The sequence below is a fragment of the Chionomys nivalis genome, chromosome 9 (genome assembly GCF_950005125.1).
Source record: "Chionomys nivalis chromosome 9, mChiNiv1.1, whole genome shotgun sequence".
Classification (NCBI taxonomy): Eukaryota; Metazoa; Chordata; class Mammalia; order Rodentia; family Cricetidae; genus Chionomys; species Chionomys nivalis.
The window spans coordinates 13,337,651-13,351,693 of record NC_080094.1 but is presented as its reverse complement, the minus strand read 5'-3'; the positions used below and the strand labels follow the sequence as shown (position 1 = coordinate 13,351,693).

The 14,043-nt window shown below is 52.0% G+C and overlaps 1 protein-coding gene across 1 annotated transcript in view; it reads right to left on the bottom strand.

Annotated features, from left to right (window-relative positions):
* The window catches only part of Cdh22 (cadherin 22), a 123,571-nt gene that overhangs the window by 28,503 nt on the left and 81,025 nt on the right, over positions 1-14,043 (bottom strand). Inside the window, exons 5-7 of the mRNA XM_057780965.1 lie at positions 5,302-5,469; positions 2,227-2,420; positions 193-446 (exon numbers count right to left, since the gene is read on the bottom strand). Of these exons, the coding sequence (XP_057636948.1) occupies positions 193-446; positions 2,227-2,420; positions 5,302-5,469 (616 nt within the window). The remainder of the gene's footprint in view (positions 1-192; positions 447-2,226; positions 2,421-5,301; positions 5,470-14,043) is intronic.

Here is a 14,043-nt window from a genome sequence, read left to right as displayed (position 1 = left end):
AGACCATCAGGGCGCCTCTGGCACTCTGAGCACTGACTCTGCACCTTTGTCCCTGTCTTGCCTGGAACTGCACCTCCTTTTCTTTCTGGGCTCCCTGGTTCTCAGTATCCCCTCCCCTCTGCCTTCAGGTCTGTTGGGGTGGTGCATGGCAGAACAGCAGGCAGCAGGCTTGGCCCCGGGCGGGGGTCTCACCGGACGGGCCGGTTGGCGGCGTCGGGGTCCCGCGCCGTCACCACGCCGACCAGGGAGCCCACCTGCGCGTCCTCCTGCACCTCCAGGAGGCCGGAGGGTGGCCGGAACTCGGGGGGCTCATCCACATCGGTCACGGCCACGCGCACGATTGCTTGGTCTCGGAATGTGCCCAGGTCGGCGAAGCGGGGGTCCACAAACTTGTTGAGGGCTTCCAGCACCACCGTGTGCACCTGCTGTGACTCGAAGTCCAGGCGCTGGGGGAAGCAGAGAAGGCAGGTCAGTGATGGGCCTAGGGAGTGATGACATTGCCAGGAAGGGGGACACAACAGGCTGACAGCCAAGATCACAGGTGGCTCAGCCCATCATAGAGTTGATTGTCAGAGGCCCAGATGAGCCCTTTCCAATGTAAAGGGGGTTTCTAGGGGACTGGTTTGTTTGTTTGTTTGTTGTTTGTTTTTGGCATGGAAGCATGTAGCCACCACTTTAAAAGGCCCCAGTCCCAAGGTTTCTTGCATCCTCACTTAGTGTGTTTTCATCAGCCACTCCATTTAATAGCCACCTGTAGGACCAACATAGCAGTGATCTCCTTTTATACATGAGGACATCAGGGCCAGAAGGGCACAGTGACATTCTGAACAGGTGGCCCCTGGCACAGCCAGGACTCATAGCCAGGTCATTGTGGCTCCCAGAGCCAGGAGAGAAAAATGGGGACAAAGATGTGCAGACTTCAGCCCTGGGTTCCAGCCCTGGCTGTCCATGGCCAGCTGTGAGCTTGACTGTGGATAATCAGACGGACCTTTTCAGCTTTGGGTGAATGAATGAAGTTCCAGAAGAGAAGAGCACCTTGGCTGAGCTTGGTTCTAGCCTTCCTACACAGATGACATCAATGGCAAATCTTTAGTTATTACAGTCACGTGGTGGTTGTGGTGGTGGTGGTACTTTCTGGGGCTACTAAGCCTGTGACTACCTGGTATATGGGGCCCCTTCCCTAACAGCACAGATTTTCTTCTTTCCCTGTCTTATTGCCTGAGCAATCGAGATGCAGGGAGCTGGGCGCTGGCCTACGAATGAATGATGGCTTCTACAGTCAGGCCATTTATCAGGCGGGGCTCTGCCAGGCTCTGGAGCCATTGCTGACTCCACAGACACCTCAGGCGCCACTGGAGCCACCAAACTGCAGAGCATGGGACGAGGCATCCCTAAGGAAGAGAGAAGACTAGCCTCCTGGGGTGAATTCTGATGCTGCTAGGAAACTGTGGAGAGCGTGGGCAGCTAGGCTGCTCTGGGCCTCTAATTCCCTTCTATGACAGAGGCCCGTCTTATAGTTGGGGCGCATGAGGATTAAAAGACTGGAAACTAATTGGATTCTGCAGTTAGAGCCCTGAGATTGTGTCTCTACAGGGCTGTCCCAGTTGAGTGACTTTGGCAAGGTACTGAACCCCTTGGGGTGCACAGAGGCCTGTAACCATGTGTGGACTCGGGAAGGGGACTCGAGCAAGGGACTCAGCCTTCCTGTGGGATGGCATGTTCGAGTGCATAGTCTTCAAGGCTTGGTGCCCTGAGTCATCACAGCGATGGCCAATCCTAGAAGGCAGATTCTTGCTTTGTTCTGGGACCGCCTTCCGCATTCTCTCAGGAGCACTGGGTTTGTAGTGGGGGAAAGGTTTGGGTTCAAATCCCAACTCTGTCTCTTCCAGATGTGGTCTTGGCAAGCCTCTTTCTCGTCGTCCACCTTGGTCACTAATCAAAATTGTGACCTTTCTTTCAGAGGGAAACAAGGGGGTTAAAGGAAACGGTCTGTGAAGGGCCAGGAACCATCGTGATGCTGGCTGCGGACTCAAATCTGAATTCACAAATAGCTGTGCAGCCTTGGGTAGATCACTTATCCCCTCTCAACCTCATTTTGTCTCCCGCGAGATGGTAATGAGAGAGACAATGAGGTTTCTCAACCCCGGAGGGGCGGGAAGTGAGATCCCCTCACTGCCAGAGTTGACCCAGACCCCTGACTTTCCACCCCATCCAAGGCAGCGGTACCTTCTGCACTACAATGATGGCCTCCTGTGTGTCGCTGTCGGTGGTGACCTTGAACGCATCTCCTCCACTGCCACTCTCTTCTCTCAGGTGATAAGTCATGTCTGTGTTCTCGCCCACATCAGAGTCCTCGGCCTTCACTCGGCCCACAGCCGTGCCGATGGGTGCCGACTCCTGTATGCTGAACTGGTACATCTCTGTGGGGGACATGCTAGGAGGTTGACTCTGCTTTCTGCCCAAGCGCCGGGGAGAGGAGGAGGGACCTGGGTATGCCTGGGATGGGGGAATTTGTATTTGCAGAGCAGCTGCCCTGGCTAGGTGGAAATTTCCAGCTGCAATGGGTCTGTCTTCTGAAGAAAGGCAGAGACCATGCGGTTAGGAGTCTCTCATTCCACCCTCAGGCTTCTTGGTTGACAGTATGGGGACATCCCTGTCATCCCTTGAGGGATGTTTTTCCACCCATCCAGCAAGAGGGACAGAAGAGGTTGAGGTTCTGGAGCCAGATCTGACCTGTATCCCTTAGCTTCAGTTGCCTCATCTGTGAAATGGGAAGGATGTATTTCTAACAGCAGTGTTACTATGACAACACAGACGCTGCTACCTGTGAGGTGTGAGGAGCTGTGCACTGGACTGCACGGAAATGACTGTGTCATGACATGTCACGCTGATGGCATTTGTCACCTCCGAGAAGCACCGCTGATGTCCCAGACAGGGTACAGCAGAAGAGGACAGAGCCTCACTGATAAAGGGGTGAGGAGATGAGCCAAAAGCAGCAGATAGCGGGGAAACACATTCTAGCGAGAGGAGATGGCAGGTGTGAACAGTCTGAAGCGGGCGCGCTCCAGCAGAGACGGCCCAGTGACTGAAGGGGAGAAGGCCTGGTGGCTGCAGGGGAGAAGATAATATACCAGGAGCATCCTCCTATCTGACCAGGATCAAGGTCAAGGTAAGAGTGGCTTTCTGAATGAGGGGTCAGCCCAGGCAACGTTCAGAAGTTTGCCTCCTGGTGCCTCAAATGCCGGGGAACCTCTGTGTGCCGTGGCTGCCTCTTTCTCATGCTCACACAGCAACCTTGAAAGGATCCTTGCTCTGATCTCGCCATAGCTCCCCACTGCCCTTGGGGTAGACAGGGAAGCCGCTTGGCCTTCCCCACGACATGCATGGTGCCAGCCCATCACACCCCTGCTGTGGTGCCACCCTCCTGGATGGCCCAGGGACTCCAGCATAACTCAGGACTTACCCGTACCTGGCTTCCACCTTCCCTCCCTACTTTACCCTTGGGGGGACCCTCCCTACATCTTCAGCTGTTTCTCCCCCCACAGGGCCCCCCAAACATCCTAGCAGGTGCTACTGCCCATCTCTCAAACTCTCCCTCCGGGCCGAATGTGAGCTGTAGGAGACAAGGGTCGTGGTGTTCTTTCTCCAGGCACAGCAAGCTGTCTCATGGTGGGTGGGCTGTATTGAGGAGCGGTGAGCAGAGAAATAAAAGCCAGCTGCAGTTGCAAATGGGCGGCCGCCAGGTTCTCCCAGATTAAAGGGTCTGAATACACTCGGTGTTGGTGGGGAGGTGGTACAAGGGACACACATATCTCTTCATGAGGGAACCCTTCTCAGCAATACCAGAGAAGTGTTTGCAGAAGGGCACTAGGGGACACGAGCAACTAGGTTCAAAGTTCACAACAGCCCCGTCTAGAAACAAGCCAAATATCCGGTAGGAGACATGCGCAGTGCTAGATACACAGCAAGGAAAAGGAACACAGCTAGAATAAACAGCCTGCGTTTAGGAATGTAATTTTGAAAGCAAAGGCACACAGCAGTTTATATCCTATGGTTTCACTTATTGGAGGGGCGGATTAGACTATAGGGGCTTGGAGATACGTAGAGAGGGGGGCGGACCCCCAGGAAAGCATGGAAATGATGGCAGTGGCTGGTGGCTGGCACCATTGGGGAAGAAAGAGGCTGTGGCTGGGAAAATCACTGGGGGATCTGGGTCCTGCTGGTGGGGCTGAGTGTCGACTTTGGGCTTTTCTGTTGTTTGCCCTTCTGTCCTCTATAGTCAGAAAGAAGAAATGATGGCAGGAGAGAAAGGAAGGAGAAAGGAGGGAGGAAGGGAGATAGAAGAAAGAAGAGGAGGGTGGGGGAGGGATGGAGGGAAAGAGGGAGTGGGGAAGGAGGGAGGAATGCATCTGGCAGGGCCTCCTCTCTGCTCTGCCCCTCATGTAGAGCCTGCTGCCCCAGCCTGGTATTGTTTATTGTCCGTCCTGAAGCTTTCCCTTCGGGAACAGGAGGGCTGGGCCCTGCCTGCCTCTGGCCCGATGTCGGTAGCCTGTTCTGGGGCACACTCTGTGCTGAATGGCTGCTGGGAGCTCAGCTAAGGGATTGCATTTGCTTATCTTGTGGGGGTCAGTCCCCTGTGGCAGGGCCTAATATGAGAGCAGTGGACCTCGGGTAATGACTCGCCTGATAGGAATCAGCTGGCTCCCAGCGGCATTTAGTCTCTGCCAGATGCAGCTGCAGCTTCCCTGTGGCGGCTGGTCCTGAGCCTGGGACAGCCCTGCTAGCCAGGCTGACAGACAGGTGGGGGCCTGATCCAGAGAAATCGCCTATCCCAGCTTGTGCCAGGAGAGGCCAGCCTCACAGTTCATCGGCTCCGACTGCTAGCCTCCAGTCTCCAGGAAAAGGGAGACCTTGTCGTCAGACTCAGCTTCCCTGGGCTTAAGTATGGGTGTTCCTCTGCCTGGTGTAGTGGCTGCCTCCCTTCAGTCTGGACCCCTATGAGCCTTCAACGCCTCTTTACAAACTTGGGTCAGGGATCTAGCAGTAGCTAGGGGGACTTGAAGGGACAACAAGAGGGCAAATGGATGGACAGAGGGTGGGCAGGGCTTCTCAGATGGGGAGGTTACAGCAGTTCTGTCTGCAAAACCAGACTAGCAGGGGTTTCCCTGTGTGGGAGGCAGGCTTGGAGGAGCACAGGGTGAGCAGGGACATAGGAGCACTCAGGTGATGGTCCGTGTTCAGGCAGGAAGTTTAAGGGAAGCTGTATCAGACAGACAGACAGATACACATAACCCCACTTACTCTGTGGGAAGCGGGGTGGATTGTCATTGACATCAGTGACCACGATGGTGACTGTAGTGGAGCCCGAGAGGCCGCCCAGCTGGCCTGCCATGTCTGTGGCTTGGATAACCACCTCATAGCGTTCCTGGCTCTCACGGTCAAGGTCTGGTACAGCTGTCCGGATCACACCTGTGGGTGAGGGAGAATGGGGACATGTTAACAGACTCTGGTCAGGCTGAGGCAGGACTCAGCCATACTGGGCTATGTACTGAAGGTCAAGGAAGAGGCATGGGTGTGACATGATTAATAAAAACCCAGAGACAGAAATTGGGGTTCAATCTGAAGGTCAGAAAAGCAAAACAGTCAGCCACTGGCTCTTACCTATATCTCAGTCTGAAATGGCAATCTTGTCTTCAGGAATCTCAGAATGAGACTGTGTCTGAGAGCTGTCTCCTCCTGTTTTATATTCCTCTCTAGTGCTGGGATTAAAGGCATGCACCACTACCACCTGGTTTCCAGGGCAAACTAGTGTGACTACTGAGATTAAACATGTGTGTCACCACTGCCTGGCCTCTAGTGGCTTAGTTTTACCTTCTGGTCTTCAGGCAAGCTTTATTTATTAAACATAAATAAAATGTCATGCCAGGCGGTGGTGGCGCACACCTTTAATCCCAGCACTTGGAAGGCAGAGGCAGGTGGATCTCTGAGTTCGAGTCCAGCCTGGTCTACAAGAGCTAGTTCCAGGACAGACAGTGCACACTTACACACAGGCACCTCACACACATTCCCACAGTGCATAGTCACAGACAGATGAGTTCTCTGCATCCCCCCCCATAGGCCTCTACACACCAACAGACTAACATCCACCACACATATGCGCACACTTCCACATACAGAAGACTACTTGTTTTGCTGAGAGGAGGCTTGTGGACCAGACCTGCCCTGAGTAGCCAGTTCCACTATGGGTCTGTTTGCCCCAGGATCTGGTATGTATGAGCAGGGTGTCTGCCTGGCTTGTTAGTGACCTGCAGACCTTGGTACCGAGCAGCTGCTTGAGTTTAACATTCAGGCCACAGTTACCAAGGATCCCACTCTTAGCGTACCGTGTGTGTGCCTCACACATATGGACCGCAGTCACACACACCTGTTCGTGTGCACCCCTGCTCATCCCCCAGCCCGCTCTCACACCCCAAGCCTGAGTCCTCTGCTTAGGCTGCAGAGAAGGACTGGGAAGACCATCTTCCAAGCTGCCCATGGTGTGGTAGCAGAAAGGGGAATGTTGAAGGTTAACTCGGCAGAAAAGACGGTCAGGCCTTATTTCCTGTCGGTGTAAGACCCTGGTCAGGAGGGGGAGTTGATGAAGCATTCAGAGCCTCTCCTGACACCCCCCTCCCACCTGCCAAGCGCAGGTGGTGACAGGTGGCGCCTGGGCCTGAGCACCAGGTGGAGTCATGCACCAGCAGCCCCAGGATGCGCCCCATAAAACCTGTGCTCCAACTCCTGATGTCCCCAAGTCCCTGGAGTCCAGTAAAGGTAATAGGACAGGAGGAGAGGCTGTGGGGTGGTGGTGGTGTGGGGTGTGTGTGTGTGTGTGTGTGTGTGTGTGATGTGTGTGTGTATTATGTCTCCAGAGGAGGCAGGCGGTACTTAGAATGGTCTGCTTTTGTGATTGCAGGGAGAGGAAGGAAAGAACATAAGGGAAAGAAAGAAGAGAGGAAGGGAGAAGAAAGACAGAAGCCAAGGACCTTGGAAAAGAGAGACCTGGAGGGAGGGACAGTAGGAGAGACTAGGGAAGAGAGACATTTGGGGAAGGGGAGACCTCTTGAGACAGAAAAGAAGAGAAGAGAAACCAGGAAAGAGCCTTAACCAGAGAGAAGAGAGAGGGAGACAGAGAGAGGGGAGAGAGAAGGCCAGCGCTTGATGGAGCCAGAGCGGGTGGCTGATGCCAGCTCCAGGGAGCAAGGACAAATGGCAGACAGGTATAGTGGCCACCAGGCTTACAGGCAAGTTCCAAGGCAGAAAGGCAAGGAAGAGAGCTGACTCTGTTGTGCTGAGAGAGGGTCTCATGTATCTCAGACTGGTCTTGAAATCCTGATCCTCCTGCCTCTACCTCCCAAGTGCTGAATTACAGATATGAGCCACCATATCCAGCAGGGAGTTGAGTAGCTGGACACCTTACATGTAGGGATACACTGAAAACAGTCTGGTAGCAGGAGTTAGGGCTGCCTGTATCTCCAAGCTCTGCGCCCCCAGCTCTGAGAGGAACTGGAGCAGAAGTCTGGCTCTATCTGAGTAGGTGAGGAGGGAGCCCCGTGTAGCTAGTTTCCCTGTTGCCCCACTCCAGAGAGACTTGGGATGTGATATCTCATAGAGAATGTTGTTCGGAAGCCTCTGGACATCCTGGAGTGAGAAACAGGGGCCACTGTCCAGAGTCATGTGAAGTTGCTATAGAGATAGTGTCTGATGAAACACATCTATCTCCAAGTACTCACAACCTTGGATAATTCCTGCCCACTGAATATGGCCTTGATGTGCTCTGGCTTAGGGGGAGAAGTCAGGACTGTTAAGTCTTGAGCGCTGGGGTCTTTTCTCTGGGAATCCTAAGGCCCCTGCACATTGAAGCGACCCAGAAAGAAAAAAGGGACATGGGACATGGTGAGAGGTCCAGGTCTGGCAGCTGACAGCCAAGGGCTGGTCCACAAATGACCCCCCAAGATCTACTAAACTAGCCCACACAACCGTGACAAAGACTCAACCATTGATCCACAAAGTTTGGCTTCACGTGGTATAACCTTAGATAACTGATAGAGAAATCTGATTAGCTGAGCCGTTCCTGAGCTAATTCATGTAGCTGGGTCAAACTGAGGGTCAGTTTGGCTGAGAGGCCCAAGGTGACCTCAGCCTCCCTCTGTCTGCAGAGACACGTGGGCTCCCGCTCCCTCCAGTAAGCTGGCATCCTTCTGTGAGCTCTCAGGACTGTGTTCTAGAACAGAAGTTGAAGGCTGAGGACTGGCGGGGTGACTCAGCAGGGAAAGGAGCCCGCCTGTGAGCCTGATTACTTAGGTTCTGTTCTTCCATGGTAGAGAGAACCAAGTCTCTCTCACACACCCACGCTGCCCTCTATACGTATGCCTACCCACGTACGCACACCCAGAATGAATATACAAATTAATGTTAAAAAGGTATTTTTTTTTTTTTTTGGTGTGTGTGTGTGTGTGTGTGAAAGATCTCTTAAGCATGAATCTACATAACATCTTTCTATCACTTTCTATTGGGCCAAGGGTGGGGAAGTGGACTCCAGGTCTCAATAGTTACCAGGGATAGTGGGGGTGGGGTGGGGGGCACGGATGAACGGACGACAAGACCGTACCTGCATTAGCAGGTTTTAAATTCGCAGGGTCATTCTCCTTGGATACGGCCGACTCCATATGGAAAATATGAAGGAAATAACCGCGCCTGCGCTGGATGCATAGGCTTTGTTGCATGCGTAGGCTTTGTTGCATGTGCGCTTTCCCCTCAGTGGTATTCCCTGAACAAGAGAGGGAGACACCGATTTCCTACCCTCGCTTCACGTGCAGTGTCATCACTGCTCTAGGGATGATTTAGAGTACACGCCAGGATGCGTGAGGCGACATGCCGGCAACACGCCACCTTACGCTCCAACGGCTTTGGAGTCTTGGAGCCAGTCCCTGTCAAATGCCAAGAGATGGATGTCCTCAGCGGTAGTGCACAGGCAGGAGGGTGTGTGCAGGTACGAGATTCCCAAATCATGGTCTTATTCATTCATTTATTCATTTATTCGCTTGACACTCGCTGAAGGTCTGTGATACGCTGGGAACACTCAGCACCGGACAGGAGGACAATGAAAAGGATCAGCTCGGGTCAGATAGACACAGGCTTGACTAGTCTTTCCACTGTTTACACCCCCTGACTTTGGGCAAGTTCTTGGGCCTGAGTCTGTTTCCTGGTCCATAAAATGGGCCTATCCACTGTGGTAGCTTCTTGCCAGGATGCAGAATTACCTAGGAGGCAGGTCTCTGGGCTCACCTGTGGAGGATTGTGTTGATTATGTTAATTGAGCTAAGAAAACCCATCTTAATGATGGGTGGGACCATATCCTGGACTGCACAGGACGGGGAGGGAGTGGAGGAGCAGTAGCTTGCATTCCTCCTTCTCCGGCTACAGACTGAGGGTGCAATGTGACCAGCTCATCAAGTTCCTGTGGCTTCGCTTTCCTGCTGTGATGGACTGCAAATAGGAATAAACCCGTTCTGGTCTCTCTCTCTCTCTCCCTCCCTCCCTTTCTTTCTTCTTTATTTTAGGGCATTTTATCATAGCAAGAGAAAAAGAGATGGCATGCCTGCTCTGGGGGTTGCTGAGATGGGGCTTCTAGGACCATGCCTCACTTTTTAAAAATATTTTATTTAATTTGCCTCCATGTATGTCTTTATGGGGGTGTCAGATCACCTGGAAGTGGAGTTACAGACAGTTATGAGCTGTCATGTGGGTGCTGGGGATTGAACTCGGGTCCTCTGGAAGAGCAGACAGTGATCTTAACCACTGAGCCATCTCTCCATCCCCTAAAAATTGCTTTTGTCTGTGTGTGTGTCTATCTGGTGCGTGTGTGTGTGTGTGCACGTGCGAGAGAGCATTTGTGGTAGCTCAAATGAGAAGTTCCTCATGAGTCTCAGGCGTGTGAAGACTTGGTGCCCCGTAGGTGGCTATCTGGAGAGGAATTAGAAGACGTGGACTTGCTGGGGGCAATGTCACAAAGGTGGACTCCGAGGTTTTGAAAGATTCTCATTGTTTCGAGTGCTCTCTGCTTCCTGACTGTGATAGAAACGTTATTCTCAGCTGTTCCTGCAGTCATACCTCCGCTCCATCATTGTGGACTCTAACTCTCTGGAACCATTTGCCCAAATAAACCCTTCCTTCTGTAAGTTGCCTTGGTCATGATGTTTTATCATAGCAACTAAGGAGCAGGCTCGAGGGTGCAGGCACGCACATGCCACAGTGTACCTGTTGAAGTCAGAGGACAACTCTGAGTGTCCCTTCTCACTTCCCATCTTGTTCAAGACAGAGCCACTCATTCATTGCTTCATACGCCAAGCTTCTGGGAGTTCTCCTGTCTCTGCGTCTTACCTCACTATGGAATCACGGAGATTGCACACACACACCTACATCTGACTTTTCGTGGTTTGAGGAATCTGAACTCAGAGCCTCAAGCTTGCATGGAGAGTGAGCATTTTACCCACGACACCACCTCTTCAGCCCCAAGTCTCACATTTTAGAGGCTCTCCCTCACATCTTTCTCTTTGCATCCTGGGCTGGGCACCCCCCTATAGACAATCCCCAGGGGGCAGGGATTCCAATGATCTTTTATCAGTGGAAGGATATCTACAGGGCTTGGGGCAAAGTGCTTTTTCTGCATCTTGCCTGTCCCCCCTCATGCTGATGGCTGTTTCCAGTTTCTGTGTCAGAACAGAAATTCACAAGGGTTGAAGAGGAGCAGGGTTTATCACCCCAACCCCAGCACCCAGCATACAACAGACGCTTAGCAAGTCTGAATTCCAACCTCTCTAGGCCCAATGACTGTCCCTGGCACAGGTGAATTTTAGCCAAGATCATGACATCTCTGAAGGAGTCTTTCAGAGTCTTTCATGCTGAGGTGATGGTAGGCAGGGACTGGCAATTATAGCTGGCCATGACTACCCATTGCTGTGTCCACACCCAGTGTCCCAAGTTCCAGCTATTGTCTTCACCAACCCTCTTATCTCCTCCAGATGCTGCAGAGGGGGCCCTGGAGCCTGTGTGATGCCTCATTAGCCTTCAAATGCCATCCCTGTCGCCCCTTGTGGGGGGCTGGCTGGCAGGCCTGGCCTTTAAAACACACAAGTTAATTCCTCCTCTGGCACTGGGCCCCGTGGCACAGCCCCTCCTCCCCCCTTCCTCACACCTTCCCCTCAGGCCTCATTGCGGCTCCGCTCCTTGCTAGCTGCGCAGCGAGAACAGACTGTACCTCGCAGTAGCAGCTAAATATAGCCCCGCATCGGCAGAATATTCCTGGCTGGGGAAACAGGCTGGGGCTGGCGGTAGTGCCAGGGTGACTGTGGCAGAGATGCTGGGGTACCGAGGGAAGGTCCAATGCATCCTGGGAAATGTCAGAGCGGACCCTTTCAGACCCAGAAGCTGAGATTCAACCGACGATTCCATTGGGGCTCCTCCACCTGCCTTGAAAGGAGCCCCCCTTTCTGGCTTTCAATAGACGCTGTTTCATTGACCTTTGGAGTCTCACCCGTGACACCCCTTTCTGAGCAGGGGGGTTGCCCCTCAGAAAGTGGAAGTCTCTTTGCTCTCAGAGTCTAACCTTTGACTTGCCTGTCCTTACCACCTCCTGAGATTCAGTCCTGGCCCTCCTAATTTCCAGTCCCCCAAAGCAAGCATAGTTTTATTCTTGCCTCTGACTATGTAGCTTAGGCTGACCTCAGGCTCAGAGAGATCCCGATACCAAGGGGTGTGCTGGACACAACACCCACTCCTTGTCCTCATAACCTCCCCGTGGCATCCCTAGACATCCCCGTGGTTCTCACTTCGTCTGGGTCTGGATGACTCCAAGGTCACAGAAAAAGTCTGCTCCAATTCCTACACCTCCATCTAATCCTTAACACTCCTTGCTGGAAGCCGTCGCTGCCCAGCACCATGCTCCGGCCAAAGCGCTTATTTTCTGTATTTCTTTCTCTGCTAGAAACTCCAGAAACAGTCTTGGATAACCCTGCTGCTGTCTCCCTAGTGCTTAGTGCACACGCTGACCTGTAGCGACCACTCTGTCCGTGTCTGAATGAACCACAGGATCTCACCCTGCGTTCCACGAGCTCATGAGTATAGGGTGAGGGGTGCACACTAAAGTTGAAAATGCTAAAATAAAGGGGTGCAGTGAGTTTTTACAAGGGGCAGACATTAGGCAAGCTGGAGCCCCTGATTCCTCCCTTAACCTAGTCTCTGGTAGTCAAGGGAGACTTTAAAAGTCTCAACCATTCTCATAGCTCCATGTTTATAATTTAGATTGACATATTAAATTTCCAGAAGTTTCTTTTCTTCTCTTCCCTCATAACTCTGGCATAGTTAAAGTTGAATTATTATCTTAAAATATTCATTTATTTTTATTTTTATATGTATGAATGCTTGCCTGTGAGTATGTGAACCATGTGCATGCAGTAACTGCAGAGGCCAGAAGAGGCATCAGAACCCCTGGAACTGGAGTATAGATAGTTGTAAGCAGCCACATGGTGCTGGGACCTGAACTTGGGCCCTCTGGAAGATCAGCCAGCGTTCTTAATTGCTGCACCATCTCTCCAGTCCTTTTGTTAGCTCTGCTCCAGACCCTGGGACACATTGGTCAATCCCTCTCCTGTAGATGCCTCTTAACTTACTTCCTCCTGTTTACATGGGAGGCAGCCCTGACCTACATGACTACGGGAGAGTAGGGCAAGGGAGGAATCAGGGACTCCAGCCTGCCTAGTGTCTGCCCCTTGCAGGATCTCACTGAGTCCTTTCTCTTCAGCCTCTCAGCACACACTCACTCCAAGCCCTTCAACTCCAGCCTCCCCAGTAGCCAGGTGTTAAAGAGTCCAAGTAGGTGTTGGGCCAAGTACTTTTGACTTTTGTCTTTGGGGGCTCTGTGCTGGACACCTGGGCTCTGGCATCTCTCTGCCTCCAGTTCCTGTCTCATAGCCTAGCTCGCTTGCTGCCACCCGAGGGATCTTGTTAAAATGAAAACCTGAACATGTCACTTCCCTGCTCAGAAGTCATCAATGAACCCACAGCGTGGGAGGAGGGGACCCGGGCACGGCAATCTGAGGCTGGGGAGTGTAATCTGGTACCTCTAGGCATTATCTGTGGAGATTCCAAATGCATGTGTCCTGTGACCCAGCATTTCTACTTCCTGAAAATTACCCTGCAGATACACTCACGCTGGCAGAAAATGATGTATGTGCGAGGTTATTCGTGGAAGCACTGTTCATTGTAGCAAATGATTGGAAACAGGGTATGTGTCCATCAGGAGGGGATGGGTGAAATAAATTTCAGTATATCCATAACAGGCATTAAATAAAAGAATGAGGGCGCTCTTGGTAGACTGATATGGAACCATCTTCAAAATGTATTGTTAAGCAAAGCAGCAAGCTATGTGTATGGTGTGTCTATAGCTACCTTCCGTGTAAAGCAAAGAAGATAAGCACACATGCCCTATTTCCTTGTACATGCATAGCATAGCTCTGCAAATATCCACGAGAAAATTACATTGGTTGCCTTGGGGACACAGGCGAGGCGGCCTGGGGACCAGATGAGGTGCAGGATTGCTGCTAAATACTCATTTGAACTTTTTGAATTTTGAACCCTGAGATGTTCTATCTATTTTCAAAATGACTTAATGTTTTTCAAGTGAAGGAGTCTAAGATTGTCCAGGCTGCACACACCAGCCATTTGCTACCTGTGGGGCTGCGGCGGCTGGGGACAGGGAGTGGAACACTTTCTTCTAAGCGTTTCTTTAATGTTTGAATGTTTTCCTGAAATGTACTGCTTTTGCAAGGAGGTAAGAATAATGAAGATATTATGTGTAAGAGAACACAATTAAACTGAGCTCCTAGACTACATCCCTCCCTCTCCTCCCCAAACCAAACAAAACAAACACATGAACAAAAAACCAGAGCCAGATCCATCACACACACACACCCCCACACATTGCCCTTAGAATCAACTTGAACT